An 18,955-nucleotide genomic window follows, 5' to 3' on the forward strand; every position below is an offset into this window, starting at 1 on the left:
CAGCTGAATATATATGGTTTCCTTCGTACCATTGGGTTCGGACTCACTGAAAGTGTGAACTGTTTGTAACTGTGTCGACTGGAATACTGTCTAGCATAGCCCTGATTCTCTATTTTCGATCATGAATTGTGTGTCTGGTATAACAAGATCCAGTCTTTGCGTAGTGTATCGAACGAGTATCTGGTCTGATAACAGTATGATCCCAGTTATAATTAAAAGGATTTAGCCATAGCGGGAGTAGGAAAATCACCACTGATGCAACTGAATGATTGTAATACAATACTGTGGATTAACTGAAATTGAATTTCAATTTAATGGTCTAAGGAAATCGTGCTCGCCAAGAGAGCTGAAAGTTGTGAAGTGATGCATCACTGCTATGTCTCATGTTATGATGAAAAAGCTGTCCAATGTCATTTGTTTCCCTTTAAGATATTGAGCAAAGCCAGAATATAATATAATATAAGAAACGAACTGCTCACGCAAACAAATAAAAATGGACAGGTTCTCTTTTCTCAGTACCTCCAAATGCATTCGCCGATTCACATGTATGTACTAAAGTACATGTCCGCAAATGCGAACATGTCCCCAAAAACTTGAGGAGAAATGGCTCAGCATTTGCTTGACACCGGGCATACTATTGACACTCCACAAGCCTTCGAAATTATCAGAAGACGGAAAAACGCAGCATCTTTTCGGTGTACCGAAGCAATAGCAATATTTCCATTTTCAATTTAAGAACATGGATTAATTCAACTTTAAAGGTTTGTCGATTTTAACGCAAAAATGATAATATTGGACATATAACTGTTAAGAGCCTGGATGAAGAAGTTATTGAAAACTATCATTCGTTTTAATACACTTTGAGTTTTAAATATTTTATGGGAATTTGTAAATGGTTGTAGTAGTTATATTGTCAAACGTAAAGTTTGAGGAAGTTTATAAAGGTTTTTTTAGTTGAAAACATGATTTGATAAGTCGATACAAAATAATAAACAAATGAATGAAATTAAGAAATGTTTGGTCGAAAACGTTAGTATGCGATGAACTAAGCAGGATCAGATTACACGTAACTTAATGATAAAAAAACAATACAAAAGCAATGGCAAGAATATAAAAAATAAAGAAATATACGGGGATATAAAGGAAACTACGGTAATTGTAATGAAGATGAACATTACATCTGTATATAACGATCTGGCATCAGCTTGAATGTTTTATTATTTATTTAGACACATAAATATTGGTACAAAAAAGCACCAGATAAATATGCACTACACAAATCTCATTTGATTTGTATGAGGGCTGTGATACTGCCAAGGTGCCCAAACTGAAGCAGGTGGTTTTCTTAGGGGGCCACACTCCGAGCCTTTGACCTAATGGTCTGATCCACAAGGCAGTGTAGCATCGTGAGGAGATTCAGTCCCATGGTAGCCGATGACCAACGATTGATTCATACACCATTTGTCCCTTTAGGATACTGGAGCCCATGTGACCATTAGTTTGGAATCAGGGTTTTCCAACTCCTCTTGGGTGAACTTTCCATGTTCACCAACCCGGTTAAAGCGCCAGACATTCGCTTTTCGTCCTCTCAACTTCGTAAACAACAGTGATGTCACGAGAAGGTAGTGAGTAGGACTTCCCTGTCAGAGGCTATATACGTGTGGCCATATGGGAGGATTTCGACAGGGAGAGCGGACTCTCCCCACTCTCGGCCGTACCAGGGCATTTGGGGGCCAGCTTGAATGTACTGATACTTCTACGACGAAAACACTCTTCATACAAGAATACAAACTATACATTTCTTATGAAAGTGTAATCACCAGAAAGGATATTTTTCTGACTAAACTATATGTTTCATATCATTCTGTTAGCCAAATCGTTTGGTTTGCTTTGTTGATTTAAATGTAGAACATTGTATACATGAAACTTTTTTCTCTCACCCCATTTCATATTGAGGAAATTTTGATTTTAACTAGTGAATTTTACAACATTAGAAATCTACAAAATTCAGTCTCCTGAAAAAGAACATATCTTTCTAATCTGTTTAATCAAAGTGCACTACTTTCTTTTTAAAAAACCCCAGTATCTCTAACAATTTTATCAACAAGTGTCCATTTACAGAGTTTGTTTATTTTAAGATATGATTTGTATATTAGGCCACGAAGGGAAACATGCATAGACACAAAAGCAAAAGAACAGTTTGTAAGAAACTTCAAAAGTATTCATCTTTTAAACATGCAACCAATTTCAAATGAACATCCAACGGTATATATTTTTGTTAAGATTGATAAATAAAATAACACCAAGTGATGTAATTTTATCTTAACTACAAAGATATGATCTCTATCCATGGATTAAGTTTTTTTCTGTGAATTCATTCTTTAATCAGTAATCATATTCGTTATGCCTAATCTTTTTTCTTACCATTGATAATACTCTTAATTCTATCTCTGGTAGTAATCTGGCTGTTGTATAGTGATAACCTTTGTATCTCAGGTGGATGATGTGGATGGAGTTTTGTTCTCTAAGCTGGATGGTTTGGTTAGAAGTCTATGCTGATGATGTTGTTCAGAAGAACGATGAAAGCTCCACGACCAAACTATCCAACTCAGAGAATAAAAATCCATCAAAATGGTGATAACTTGAAATGATACAGATATATGCCACAGTAATACATCTCATTCCTGTCATTAAGCTATATCAATAAATACGGATATCATTTGGTTAGGTGTTTCGCGGAAATTATTTTAATCAGAAAGTGCGTTCTGCCATTGAAAATCAAGGAGAATTGGGTAGCTGCCTCCATCTTAGCTTGTAACTACTACGTACTGTGCACTCGTGACACAGGATAGAGTCGTCAAATCTTTTGGCGAGTACATTAGCTTCAGAATAGTTGCGAGACAAAATCCAAAGATTGACAGTCTCAACTTTATACTTAACATTACGAACTGATTTTATTCAGGTAACCACTGGACAACTGTTTCACTCTACTAGAGGATTTCTCATCAGTCCACGTCCGTAATTATACAGAAGATAGGACCCAGTACCTTCAGGTCCTTAGAGTTTAACCTTTTGACCACTGAGTCAATGTCCAATAGTTTACATTTACAACTTTAGTCCATTTTCAATTGACTGACTTGATAATTCAATGTTGTTAATGTTGAGGAGTTCTAAACTCGGGACGAAACAATTGCCTAATGATTTCTCGTTTTCACACTGATATCAGTCCACAACAACAGAAGTTCCCGTTAAGTGTGCATATTAGTTAAATAAATATTGATTGTAAAAAATATTTAAATACTATATGGTTAGAGACTTTTGCTTCAACATTGTTAAAGTGTTAGGAACCAGTGGTTAGGCACTATAAGTCATACAATTTAAGAATTATTCATACAAGGTAATACATTGATTAACTCGACAAACAGATCAAAAAATTAATTTTACTGTTTTTATTTTGCATATTCATTACTTCAGTCATTTATTTTATGTTTCATTTTTATAATAAAAATGTTTCATTATAGCCCTATATCATCGAAACCTGAAAGGATTTATTCTTTAACATAATTAGAATGTAAACTAAGGGTATTCAGTATTATTGGTCGGTTTGTTTATCAAAAAGTATAACGAGTATTCAGTATCTCTTTATGTAAAAATAAATGTTTATCAGTGATCATTGGGACAGGGAATCAGTGATCAGAAATTACTGAACAAAGCACGAATCCAATGGTTTCATAATGTTGTATCCCGAAGAGAATTGTGAATGGTAACTTTTGAGGACTATTTATGGACCAATGTAATATGTATATTTCCTATTGTATAATTGTTAAGTAACTAAACTATTCATATTCGTGTTCCTCTTATCATAAGCTTTATTTTGACCTATGAACTATTATTATACAATTTACCATTCTTGATTTATCCCCAGTCCATTAATTACTGTTCCCCTTATTCACAGCCACATTTGGCCAATTGTTGTACAAATTTGGTTTCCTATTTTATGGTACGATGTGGTCAGTTTGTTTGGTATATAAACCCAGTATGTCTGAGAATAATGATTCATATTGCAGAGGCTGTTATTGGTGTTCTGAAGTTAACTGGCTGGGCTAGGCAGAAAGCAAAGCGGATACGCACTCTAGACTGCTCGTACGGTTTTCGTGTGTCACTGTTCCAATCGATAGTTCACTGCTCTCTGATTGGCGGTTTTATCACATCTTACATTAACAAGTCATCATCTCTGTCCTTCTAATATCCTTGGAGCCTTTACAGTAGTTACCAAGACGCATGATCTTTTCGAAAACAGATGGTTTACTCAATGAATGATTTCCACAAAAAGTTTGTGTATCTCCTGAGAATGCTCACTAAACTTCAGTAAAAGCATTATAAACTTTGTCAAGCAGCTGAAATCTGGTGAATAAACTGTTTTGTTTACTTTCCAAGGAAAAGAGTTAACATCCAATAACCTAAAATGCACATAACTTTGTAGTAATGCCATCTTCTAAGGGTACCTGATGATGTTTATCATAAATTATGTAACGGCACCAACTTTTGCATACACGATTAGTCATTAATACAAATTGTATTCTCACCAGTGTGCATCGATGATCCGAACCCAGGACCTTCGGTCTCGCACGCGAACGCTTAACATCTAGACCACTGAGCCGGCACCAAACGGTGTTTATGTCTAATTTCAACCAATCCATGATATTGAGCGACCGTTCACCATGGTCTTCAATGAGCAACTGCCTCACAACAGACATGGTTTAGCTCTACTGGTCACGGCTTCTCACTAGAATTCCAGGAAATCCATCTTGAAGCCAGTCACTAGTGAGCGGATGACGAAACGCCCATCCAGTGCTTCCAGGTTTTCATTAGTGGTCTAACATTGATCTATACATTATATCAATCTAAACTCAACAATCGCCACAAACCTATACCGATAGTTAGTATTCTGTTAATAAAGGCTGTATTTTAAAGTGATTTCACTTCATATTGGAAAAAAATATTATATGCAACTTATTTTTCACATTATTAAGAACATCATTACAAATATCCAGTTAAAATAATTTGTGAAACACAATTTGTTAGAATAATGTCACCTTATCATTACGGAATGTTGCTTTGTGTTTTGTATCAACTTAATCATGATTGTAATAGATTGACACTTTCAGAATGTACATATTTATACGTAGCATTGAACAACTGTTTTATCTGTAAGCTGGAACAAACCGATATTCTAAATCCAATTTAATAAAAATAACATTATTACCTCGTTCATTTATTTATCCATTCAGTGTTAAAATATATTAAAGGTGAGAAATAAACCTTATTACATAATAGATGATATAATTACATGAAATACATTGAAATAATAAGATTTTCGTCTAAACGTTTATTTATGTCAATCATATATACATATAATGGCTAAAAACTGATGGACAAATTTATTATCACACTAACGTGGAGGTCATCAACAGTCTAAATATCTTATTATTTCACTGTTTGCAAAAATCCTTAATTCATTAATGAAAAACCCATCAAATTTACCGATTGATTTAACCACGAAGCGTTAACAAGAATGGCTGCTTTAAACATTACATTATTGAAAAAGTTTAAAGGTGTTTATCGAAGGCAGAACAACCTAACTACTTAAAATATATCATTATTGTAATTATACAAACCATACTGTAGTGAACAAGAACACGGTCGGGGACAATCGAACGTATTTAAGCATAAATTACAAACTATCTTGCTAAAATCTGATAACCATGCAGCAAACAGTTAATTTGCAAAATAACAATCAATTGTCTCAACCTTGACTGTTTCTTCTGTAAATATCAATCCATCTTCTCTAATTTCATTGTTGATGCATTTTCTTATCAATTGCACTTCATTTCAGTTCTTTCCCTATCGGTCTTCTGCAAAAATATATTCTAAGCCTGACCATCACCATATACTGCTTATGTGAATATAAGTAGACCACACCACAATACTATGCGTTTATATGTTAAACTCACTGACGCTTATTAAAAATATTAATAACTATAATGCTCTTGTTAATTGCACTAGCTAATGAGATTTTGGACATATATTTCTTTATAGTTTGCGATTGATACTATGATTTTTACCACAGTATCGTATGACGAAACTTCTGGAGTTCGCAGTTGACTAAGTATAATGAGCATTGAGTTTAACGTAAATATACATAAACTCAAGCTGCAATACCAACCCAGGACGAATTACAAAGGAATCAGAATGAAAGTAGTATTAGCAGTAGCGATAAAAATGAAACAATGAAAATACGATTCAAAAATAATCGTTTTGCTGTATTTGCCAAGTATCCTGAGCCTAAACTCACGATTGTTCAATCGACTGTTTTGACATGCGCGGGCAATACTTTGAAGATATATTAGATCAAAATCGTTCAGTCTTCATATGTCTCCTACCCTTATAGACCATATTTCACACCTAAAGAATATCACGGAGTGAATTTCCCAGTAATATATCTATACATTCGTAAGCAGACGATCATCTTGTCTACTCCACGAGCGGCTTAAGCTGGCCAAACCTAACCGAACGTTTTGAATATATTTCAAGATTTCCTCAAATATCAACTAATCACAGAAAGTAAAACTTCCAAGATGAGTGAAGTGGTTGACGAGCTCATCTACCTCACCATACTGAATTAAAGATGTCTATGGGTAGGATATTTCAAAACCAAAACATGTAAATGGTTTCACTGGTATTGCAATGCACAGTGTGAACTACTTCAAATGATATATATAGTTGGTACTCACCAAACGTTCTCTTCGTGTTCGAATACCCAAACGTCTTGCTTGCATAGATGCACGAAAACTAAAATAAAAAAAAGATGAAGACAAAAGGACAATCATAGAGTGATTAGCATTAGCAACAAGAACGAAAAACTTCGACATGGTATCTGATGTTGATATACTCACGTGAAAATAATGAAGATGAAAAAACGTTGTGTAATCATACTGATAAAAGTACAAAATTGACTACGAGTATTACAATATCGAGTAACTATGTTACATAATGATATTTGAAAGATATATATACAACAGCAAAAAAAGAGAAGTAAATATTGGTCATGACGAAAGGAAGATGTATTGTCTCTTAAGTAAACAACTATACGGACAAAAACAACTGTTGACATATTACTCAAGTGACTTCAAAAAGTTATCTGTTAAATAGTTCATTAAAACAATAATCACGCCTAAAGAACCAATTCGAAAGAATTACAATTTAGACAGCTTTTTAATTTCCCATCTTTTTTTTTAAGAAAAGCACGAATTTAAACAACAATAATTTTTATGAACACTTTAACATGAAGAGAATTTTTTATAATTTCTAATCTTTAGTGTGTGAAGTTAAACATACAAATCACGGCTCATAAGTGAACAACGTTATTGTTACCGGTATGCATTACCTAGTAGTATATATATATATATATATATATATATATATATATATTCGTTAACAGTTTGATGGTTCACATAATGACTATTTGATCAAATTAGGCTTTAATGTAAAAGTCATCAATTGTCCCAAGGACCCAAATCGTAAAATGTGGACTTTCTAGTATGTATCTTGTTTGCTCTAATGACCCCTAGCTTTCATCCAGCTTACTCTACTGCCCATCAGCACTGTATCTCGGGATAGTGAATATCGAGAAATATATAAACATATACTAATCGATTAAGGTTTATATTCTTATCAACCAACTTACCATTTCTATCTAATCACAATTTACTCCATAGTTATACTTTAAGCAACTAATTTATCGAAGATACATATAATCAAACACTAACAACCTATTCAAGTCTTCTTCCTTCATTAAAAATATTTCACCGGTGTAAACTAACATAAATAGGGATGTTGTATATTAATTTTTCTTCCTTGATAGGTAGAGCGATATCAAGTCACAGGTAGTACAAATTTCTAAAACTCAGTTATGCATCCGTATCCATCATATCAAGATTTTCAAGGGCTAGTCAAACATTCAAGATAAATGAAATTGTCATATCAGTTGATCAGTTTACTGATTATGTTTAGACAAGTTGTTGAAACAGACTACTATTGATGTAATACAAATCATGCATACAAATCAGTCTGATTGTAAATTCTAATACTAGTTAGTTAACCATCATTACTATCCAATATTATTAAACCAGAAAACGAAATAACAACAACATAAAAGGAGAGAAAGAATAACATCACAGGAATAAAAATTATCCTGAATAATAGTCATAAAAATGATTTTTATTAGTTTATTACTATATGAGGGGGGGATGAGTGAAAAAGAAAAAAATCAAAATGTAATCATCATCATCTAACAACTAGGAAGGTGAAAAAATTGTCAGATTTATGACTTCCACTGTCATAAATAGTTCTTTAAAAGTATTTTAAAAAAGAACAAATAAAACGATCAAGTGCAGTGTATTTTTTTGGTTTCTGTCCATCATGAATAATTAAATTTAATCCGGTTAAAATATATTTTAAAACTTTCAATAAAATAATGCAAATAAACGACAGGTTACAACATATATTAACTTTCAGAAGGGGTTTTGTGGATATTTAATAGTTGAGAATATGAATCAATTGAAACTAGACCACCATGGAAAACCTGGAAGCACTGAACCGCCCGTTTCGTCCTATTATGGGACTACTCAGCGGTGCGTATCCGCGATCCCGCCTCGCGAGATCCGAACCCAGGACCTACCAGTCTCATGATTTCAACTATATATAAAAATTACTAAACGTCTCCAGTTTCGCGCCAGCTCAGTGGTCTAGTGGTTAAGCGCTCGCGCGCGAAAATGATATATTAATTTGTCAAGAGAATTGAAATTATGTTCAAAATTCTAATCATATCTCATTTATAGTGAATGGTAATGATGCAAGAATTAATCAGTTCAAACTTCTATGTCCACCATACGATGATAATTTAGATTTGTAAATTATAATTGAACATTTTATCCTATAAGTCAGACAGTGTTAAATTTATTCAGTCTATTTTCTCAAGGCCCTCACATGGAATCCTGAAGGTCGAAGGAGAAGAGGAAGACCAAAGAACACATTACGCCGAGAAATAGAGACAGACATGAGAAGAATGAACAAGAACTGGAAAGAACTAGAAAAGAAGGCCCAGGACAGAGTGGGTTGGAGAAAGCTGGTCGGCGGCCTATGCTCCATTGGGAGTAACAGGCGTAAGTAAAAAAGTAAAGTATTTTCTCAAGCATTCAATGACAAGATAAACTGTATAAACGATAACAGGTTATTTCAAATCTGTATTGGTTGCTTGAATTTTCCCATAGATGTTCAGGACTGCAACTGATCAGTCTCTTATTAGCATATATGCATACTGCGGGGGTTCCTTCGATAGTGCGTTCAGGCACAAGCATTATAATCTGATAATGGCTAGCAGTGGAATTCGGGACGCTCGTTTCGTCTTATTTGAGACTAGTCAGCTGGTTCTGTTAAGAGTTACCGTTACTTTGGCTGTTCGCGCCTTGAATGTTTTAGAATACACTTTCGGTTGACGGCGTTTTCGGGTTTCACAATGACTTTCTTTGTGCCCGTTTCTGCAACACGTAGTACAACGATGACTTTCAAATGGACAAAAACTTTTGAAATGCCAACCGCCACACAACCAGCATGGGGATGATGGTTTTCCGCTGTCATTAAGATAATTCTGTGAGCTAGAAACTTTTAAGACTTTTCTCTCGATTGCATTGATGTGAAGGAACCGGTTACCGTTCTCTACCATCGAGGTATCATGCTTCGAACTTATTAACCTTTGGCATTCGGTGGTTACTTTCTGTCGGGTTACGCTGAGACAATGTTCGACCTCGCTTAGGATTCTCACTGGGACTTCAACATCCTCGGGTGAACGTAGGTTACAGACAATTACGAGACATTCAAACTGGTCTTCAGTCATGGAAGACAACTTGATTCTCTCACATTCTCGGTTCACAATTCTTGCAAGTTTCACCCAGTCATTTGGTTCTTTATTTATCTCCAAGCATTGGTAACGGATATTAAATAGAGATGACTGTTCTCCAAAGATTTGAGATAGGGTTTCAATTGTTTCATCAAAACTAAAGTCCCGTGGATTCTTTGGAGGATTAAAGTTACTGTAGCGTTCATGTTCGTCTTCCTAAGTTTTCTTACAAAAATCCTGACTTTTGAGGCGTCATCTAGTCTGCAGAGATCATGGAACAGATCTTCATATTTCTTGAACCACGAGTCAAAAATAACACCTGGCACACCTTAAAAAATAAACCCATGGGTTGCACTAATGACTGAATCAGTAGGGGACACTTGTAATTTACCAAAAGCTGAGTTTTGCGGTGGCAGGCACATTTTCCGTATGACGGCTTCCATGATTCTGATTTGAGATTGTCCAAATAGTTTCTGATGATGCTCCATATAGGCTTTTAGTTGCTCCAAAGAAATATTCATTGTGGTTTTCCCCGTCGCCACTGATAAGTCCTTTGACTGATCGTTAGATTCGGTTTCTTAGGCTCTGTACTAGACATCAGCTTGACATCAACCGAGTTTATTGTTATACAGAATGATAAATCTTCTAATTGAACGCTAGGTTCGGTTCCTAAGCTCTTCCAGTGACCCGCAGGCTAAATCTAAACAGAGACTTGAACACGAGAGAAAAGGCGCGAAATATGGGAGAAATGCTTTACTCCAAGGTTTGTTTATGTAAAGAAAATCTAGGGTTTTTATAGTGTTTTAGATGGCCTAGGGTTTCCGGGAAATTCTGGAACGCTACTAAACATAGTACCGGCAGATGTTTCTCAGCATTTTCAGAGTCCTTTTTGTTTTTGCCTTTTTCGAATTTTCCGGATCTCCCCAACACAAATATTTTGTTACGATAGCGATCAAAGACAATTTTTTTCTGAATCTACTTGATTATTAATCATCTAGATGGTGAATTGCTGATCGAAAGCTCAAGAGATATCAAATGTAGATGTTTCCACAAAGATTGAAAGTTGACAATCGTACCGACTTTGTACCACAATGAAACTGTCTTCTCTAATGACTTATCTTCATTTACATTCCGTAATACTGTAGAAACTTTCCAAGAACTTTTGGTCGTTCAGTTCATACACGTACTGATCAGTAATTGAACAAATTACACAAAAATGAAATGAGACATTAGTTAATTACTAATTCAAGATAACACAGCAAGACTTTAGTAACTCAAACACTTGATTTTTAACCGTTATTCTATAAATTCCAATTCCCTTGTGTTCACTTTGTCTCAGAAAATTGGACAAGGTCACTAACCATCATTTGAAGTAAAGTATGGTCCGAATGCTAATGATATAAACCCATACTTTGATTATTGAATTGGATAAATAATAATATGAAATAGTGAAACATGATAGAAATGTAATCAATTTATAATAAATTCCTAACTATAAAAAAATTAATAGATGTCTAACTATAATTAATTTGCATCCCAGCATAAATGTACACAATGAATGGATACAGTTCAATGTTCCATCATCCATTCACAAAAAAAAACGCAATATGCACATATAAAAGAAATACATGAAAAGTTTATTGGATGTTATGCTAACAATATAAGAAAAAAAACACTTATCCTATATCATTATGCTGTATCATAAGAGTATAAGAGTATTCACTATTAACAAGGAAAAACAAATTAACGAGATGCTTGCAAATATTATGTATACCTAACAACGAGGAAAAAAATCGAGAGTTACACAAATAATTTACATCAAAATGCATTTATGAATTCATTTATGTAATTTATTTCTAACTTATTTACGAGTTACAGGCTTATACACTAGACATTGAAATACACTGTGTATCTGAATTCTATTCGGTTGGCAAAATCAAACAAGGTGGATCGAGATTCAAATCTGTAATCTTTAAGTTGAAAGTCGAGTACAATAATCAATAACTTATTGCGTCAAACGTTTCGTTTCAGATTACTGATCATATAGTTGGAGATTGTTAGCAGGAAACCATTGACCTAGGTTTTGTGTCGATAACCACTCGTTAACAGGACACGTCGGCAATCCTGAGGGAGCCGATGATTGCTGGGGTATTCGAACCTGTCACTCAGGTTCACAGCTTGAGACATAACTACTGAGTTATTCGGTTGCAAATGACCTTCTGTGGGGCTGAGGTATTCATAATTCATTGATCCCTGAAAATCTTTTAGTGCTGACTTGATTCCACCGAATGGTTTGTAATGTGGCCAGTTGTTAATGTGACTCAACGTAGTGGACAAGATATCACGTCACTTGGGGTAGTGGACACATTGCAACTCGATAGACAGAATTCTGACGACTACACAAACTTGAAATGACATAATATCCAATAGTGTTCCAAAGAAAGAATGTAATAATTGGTAGATGTAATTCAGTCTTTTGTAAGTGGTGTTTACGTATTCTTATTGATTATCCTCAGCTATTTAAAGTCAAATTTATGATTTACTGGGAAAATTGGACACAAAAATTAAAATCTAAGTTTGTCACAAACTCAAACAAAATATTTGTAATTTAAAATAGTGTAACCAATTTCTTAGGTTTGTCTCACTCACTTTCATCAATGCGTAAGCATATTTCCCGATGCATAAAGTATATTCCTTAAATCGATTTTTGTAAAGGCGAATACATTAGTGTCCATTCGCTTATTAACAATTATAATGTTTTTATACTGTCCGCCGTCAATAAGGTTTGTGAAAAAAGGATGTTAAGAGTAAAATAACTGGATAATCACTTACATACAATAAGTGTAACGAGATGTTTAAAAAAAGACGAATCATTATCGATATCTACATATTCGTACAGACCTAATCATGTCTGTAAATTTTGTAATTAGAATATACATACATTAAACAACTATAAATATTTTGCAGTTTTGCATCTCATGGCCCGATATTAGTTAGAAAACTATAGTAAATCAGGAGGCATTGAACAGATGTTTCATTCTGTCACGCGACTCTTCAGTAGTGCACGTCCACGACTCCGCCAGGATCAAAACTAGGACCTAGGTCATGAGGTGAGAGCTCAAACTTTAAACCACTGAGTTGGCATCTAATGGTTTATAGTTGTCGTCTCCGTCACTCCCATTAATCTAACTAAGGTCAGTGGATGATACAAGCCACAAAATTCAACTCTACAAACCTCCCAAACTAATAATTAATAGTGTTACTTACCTTGAATATAAAAATCCACTAATCACAACTGTAATTCCTAACAATGTAACAATATCTTTGCCTAAATGTTCGCTGATTTTATTCACACCACCAGGTAGGCATTCATTAATTAAAACGATTGAATCAGTAATATTTGGTTTTAATTCAGATGGTAATGCTGGTGATGTTTTGACTTGATTAGTGGTTTGAGTGAATTGGTGAGATAATAAACGATTCAACTGATCAGCAACAACAACTAGCGGGTGAACAGTAAGATTTCGCTCTTGTTGTACATCGTTCATCTTTTTTACTGTTTGTTTTTGCCACGGAAAATTCGATGATAAAACTGTTATAAATATATATGAAAGGAAAATTGTATAACGTAACTAAAAGATCTAACAAGGGATATATAATTTGGATTAATAGACAACAAACGTCAACGATTTCTTAGATTAGGTGGATTGTAGCCATTAGTGGGATCCAGGAAGCTTATTAGGTCTTGTTTGACACTCTTCAGTGAATGTACCTGGATCTGCATATTGATGTTCACACTTAGGCTGGAATCCAATACCGTGTGCTTTAAGTTGCAACGGATTATTCATTGAGCTATTGTGTCCAGATAACCAAAAATATCCAGTCTTGTATGATAGCAACGAGATAATTCCAACCCTTGCTGATAATGATATCAAGGTCATAAAAGTTGAACACGCTAGTGAATATCCGGTCTCAGAGACTCAAAGGTTAACGGGTCAGTATAGTGTTGTAAATTTCAATACAAAATTACAGATCATCTTGGTAAAATATAGGAACCATATACTGAATACTTCATTCGCAAATTTCCATCATTTGTCCTCCACATTCTGTATGACTCTTTAACCTCACAATTCCCCTCAATTTTCCCCTCTAATCTCTTCAACTCGATCTTCTTGGCCTTCCGTTGCCAGGTTTTCCACTTCTGATTGATGTTACATACTACTTATATAGTAGCATACATCACACTTGAAGCTAAAAGTATTGTGCCCGAGTCCCACAGCGAATATTAACATGGGCCCAGGTATAAGAGGTTGACATGTTCCAAACAGAACGAAGCGTTCGTCATGGATTTCACTGCTAACCACAACCCATCTTTTCTAAAACAACTTGTAACAAGATGGGTATGCCTATGTAATCCGTACAGGATGTACATATTTCGACAAGGACTGACCAAAAATCAAGTGCCGAAGATGAAAAAAGGAGGATACAAACCTTTAATAAACAGCAATGACTTATGTGTCTATCCTTTCTACCGGAATTCAACCAAGAAGAGAGGGTTCTGCTTCTAAACTTGATGCAATTCCTACACCCAGTAAGGTCACGAAACGTATGCAGTCGAGACTGTAGATATATGATGAATGACTCTCATAGGTCATAGGAAAAGTGAATTAATCGGATCCTGGAGTGGGGTTTCAGAAATGCATTATATATTAATGGGACAAAAAATTTAGAATCCTAGCTAGTGAAACTTGTTGGCCATTTTAATAAAAGATTAGGACATTAAAACCTCATAGAAGAAATATTAAGAAGTTGTGATGTTTGTGTTAGTAATATACGACAGATATAAGAAATGCAGCCCCAACCTATGTAGATAATGGCTATTAGCAGAAGTCATAAACGTTCATTATTATCACATAATTATTTTTTTTCAGTAACAACTATATGAAACGTAAGACAACATTCCCACAGAACCAGTTAAACTCGGTGACTGCTTACTCGAGAAATACATGGCGAAAACAGATGAATTTATGGGGTCAAAAATTTTATATTAACAAAATAATAGCAGTAAAATATGTAGTTCGAAAATTCAAATAATAACATGACTGTTATAGTATGTTCTGTAAATTATTGACTTTGGAGTTTTACATAATGAATTGACTTTTGATAAGAAATCACTGGGAGTTGGGAAGAAGTGGATAGTTGTTTCGTTTTAGTATGCTACTCTTCAGCACTGTCTACCAACGGTCCAAGTGAAGATTGAATCCAGGACCATCAGGTCTCGTGGCGAATTTTGTGAACATGCTGATCAGTAGAACGTAAAACGTTTGGGATCGACCAGAAATATACTTAACATTCCGGTTCTAATAATAAGACTAAATAACGACTGACAATTACTGAAATTCAAGAAGTGTTCATTTAAAAGATCTCAATTCATATTGAAAACTGGCCCACACAAAAACAAAACTTTAAAATATAAAATTCCTGAATTTAGTTTAACTCACTTCTCGGTTGACTACCTAAAGCTGACCATGTTAGAAAAGCTACAAATGCAGAAGTGATTGCACCTGGTAACCACATTTGACCTTTTCTTACTAAAATCAAAAAGATGTTTATAAAAAAACAATCAACTACTAATAAATAGTTAGTAATATACGCATTTCAAAAAGTTCCTTAAACAGTTAATATTTCATGTCGACAAGATATGAACGACCTTTAGTTAAATATGCAACCATCCTAGTGCATTAGAATTCAAAACATGGATTTGCTGTATGAAGACTAACTTTATTAGGTAGTCATGGACTTTATCAACCCAATGTGTGATTATCACACTATGACATTATGTAGGATTAATTCAGTCTGACATCAAATTGGCATTGGTTGAAAAGAAGAGATCAGTCTTGAGAAATACACAATTATATCATAATGATTCAAATAGGTTATTTGAAAACAGTAATGGCTTATTTCTGGAATGTAATTCTATGTTTATTGAAGTATTTGACTAGAGAAAGCAGAAATACCTACATTGTTATTTTTTATTCGTTAATTGTTGACTTCCTGTAACTTCACCATTATGTTTATCAGTGATACAAAAATAGATTAGGTAAGTGTTGTTCAAAACATCCAACCGTAGAGTTGGAGTGAAAAAAGAACAATCTTAATTTTTTATGTGAGGTACATATCAACTTAGTACATTCTTTCCCGTCGAGTAATCCTTCAACCAATGCAATTCACTTAAACTGATAAAAGTGATGAAAGATGAGTTACAAGACACTAATACAGTAGAAAAGGTACAATATCTTAGTAAAGTTTGTGGAAACTGTTAAATTTTATCGTTTACTTATGAACTGCAGACTCAGTGATCTGAAGATTAAGCAATCGCTGAAAAGACCCGAAATCATAAGTTTAATGCCTAATGGAGTCTTAAATGCACGCTATTGAGAAGTTCTATACTGAGATGAAACACCCGTTTTCGTTACTTCCTGGTTTTAGTGGTTGTCCGCGGTCAGTTAATCACATGAACTACAAACATTTAGGTAAAAATCATAAAAGTAAATTCTAGCATCTTGTAGATCGAATCCATCAATGCTAGCTGGTTGAATACAGACTATCTAATATGTCACTGTTGGAAATATACCTTTTTAACACAGTTTGGTTGTGGAACATTAGAGTCTATATATACTGCTCATAGTATTTAAAAAGAAAACAACGTAGAAAGGGTAACCAGATATTTTATTCCAAATCGAGTTTTCAGTCGCATTAAGATATTCAATGATAGTGAGTTTTTATCAAAATATATGAGGAATATCCTTTTCATTAGATACCCAGTGGAAATCTGATGGAAGTATTGGACAGCTGTTTCGACCTAACATGAAACTTCTTGGCAGAGCGCACCCACGAACCCAGAGCAGATCAAATCTACAACATTCAGATCACATACAGAACTCTTAACTTTCAGACTGCTGAGTTAGCAATCAATGGTTTACACCTCTAACTTTAATAAATAAAATGATATTCCATAACCATCAACCAATCACGTTGGTGAGTAACTGTGCGATATAGGTGGACTCTATTAGTTGCAGGTTCGTTTTTATCCCCAAAAAGACCGTGGATGTGCGTTACTATAGAGCCATATACTAATACAAAATAGGTGTCTAGTGCTTTTAAATGGTTATCTAACAAAGGATAGTCAGTGATGTAATCCATAAAGCTCTACAATCTCCACAAACTCCTAACACTAACATAAGCAATAAGTTTACTAACTACCTTTTATAGGATGGTTTTTAGCATCAAACTACAATATGTGGGCTTGATAATATTATAATAATGTAACTAATTTACCAGGTACAGGTTTACTAAGTCGTCAGCTATGAACGTTATTATTTTTCTGAAGTCTAGTGATACTTACCAATTGGTTGCCTAAGCTAAAGTAGATGGAACATGAATTAAACTTGCATTATATTGCTCCCACTCCCAGCAGGCGGATTCGCCCCCAAATGCCCTGGTACGACTGAGAGTGGGGAGAGTCCGCTATCCCTGTCGAAATGCTCTCATATGGCCACGCGAATATATAGCCTCTGACAGGGAAGTCCTACTCACTGCCTTCTCGTGGCATTACTGTTGTTTACGAAGTTGAGAGGACGAAAAGCGAATGTCCGGCTCTTTAACCGGGTTGTTGGACACGGAGGGTCCACCTAGAGGAGTTGGAAAACCCTGATCCCAAATCAATGGTGCACATGGGCTCCAGTATCCTGAAGGAACAAATGACATATGAATCAATCGTTGATCACCGGCTACAATGGGACTGCATCTCCTCACGATGCACACTGCCTTGTGGATCAGACCTTTAGGTCGAAAGCTCCGGGTGTTGCCCCCTAAGAGAACCACCTGCTTCAGTCTGGGCACCCGGGTAGTATCACAGCCCTCAAACAAATCGAATGAGATTTGTGCGGCGCATATATATCTGGTGCCTCCTTGTACCAATATTTATGTGTTTAAATAAATAAATAAATGAAAGTTTTAAACACGAAGTAACTGGTGTAGTGTTTACTAAATGTAAATATCCAAACACTGTATTATTCACCAACATATATCTATTAAAATATTATTCAGAATGATGGTGTGTAAACATACTCATAATATTGATTTATTGAACGATTATTTTATGGTATATTTATGTAATCCTAATTAAAAAAAAGACTTTGTTTTCATTCATTAATTATTGTCATAATGTTTAAGTGTTCGCAAAAAATACCAGTCAACTAATTAAAAATGGTACTCAGTTTTGAGACTGAAAATATTTCTGATGTCATGGTTATTGAGATTAAGAAAATATTGAATGTTTACTATGGTTATATGAGTCATGTATGAATCGGAAGTTAGAACAAGAATTGTAACCACTTGTTCGGTTTCCTGCTATTCTGATTGAAAGTTCGTGAGAGATAGAGGAAATGCTATGAATGAATACAGCTTGTGAGAATAGTATCATTTATAAAGTAAATGATATTCACACAGCTGAACTTAATTTATTTCATAAAAAGTTAGAAACATGTGATTCACAGACATATGAGTTAAATAAAGTTTCACTATAGAAGGAAGACTAAAACATATAAAATAGTATGTAATTTGGCGATCAACAATAAGAACCCAAAAGAGTAACGGCTACCAATTAGTAGTGATCAATTTCTGAGAAAACATATCAGTCCAACAGGAGAACAGTCAAATTCAGGCTAGCTCAGTGATAAAATCTCTGATTATGATACTGAGTGCGAACGCTAGGGACAAACCTTGACAAATTGTGTCGACTAGCGCAAAACATAAATACAAGACTTCCTGTTAATCCTCGTGATGTGAATCGAGAAACAAAGAAGCCATGATAAACAACGGAAGCTATTTTTGGGAACATTATTTCATTTGTAAGCAAAGATGGACAGTAGCTATCAGTGGGATCCAGGACGCGTGTTTCGTCCTATTTGGGACTCGCCAGCTGGATGTGCCAGC

The 18,955-nt window shown here is 34.7% G+C and overlaps 1 protein-coding gene across 1 annotated transcript in view; it reads right to left on the reverse strand.

Moving 5' to 3' along the window:
* Positions 1–18,955, reverse strand: part of Smp_145090 (tumor differentially expressed protein-related) — a gene marked incomplete at its 5' end in the record, with an annotated part of 60,067 nt that overhangs the window by 31,681 nt on the left and 9,431 nt on the right. The window contains 3 exons of the mRNA XM_018794198.1: positions 6,795–6,852; positions 13,226–13,550; positions 15,460–15,549. Coding sequence (XP_018647088.1) covers positions 6,795–6,852; positions 13,226–13,550; positions 15,460–15,549 — 473 coding nt within the window. The remainder of the gene's footprint in view (positions 1–6,794; positions 6,853–13,225; positions 13,551–15,459; positions 15,550–18,955) is intronic.

The sequence above is a fragment of the Schistosoma mansoni genome, assembly GCF_000237925.1.
Source record: "Schistosoma mansoni, WGS project CABG00000000 data, supercontig 0191, strain Puerto Rico, whole genome shotgun sequence".
Classification (NCBI taxonomy): Eukaryota; Metazoa; Platyhelminthes; class Trematoda; order Strigeidida; family Schistosomatidae; genus Schistosoma; species Schistosoma mansoni.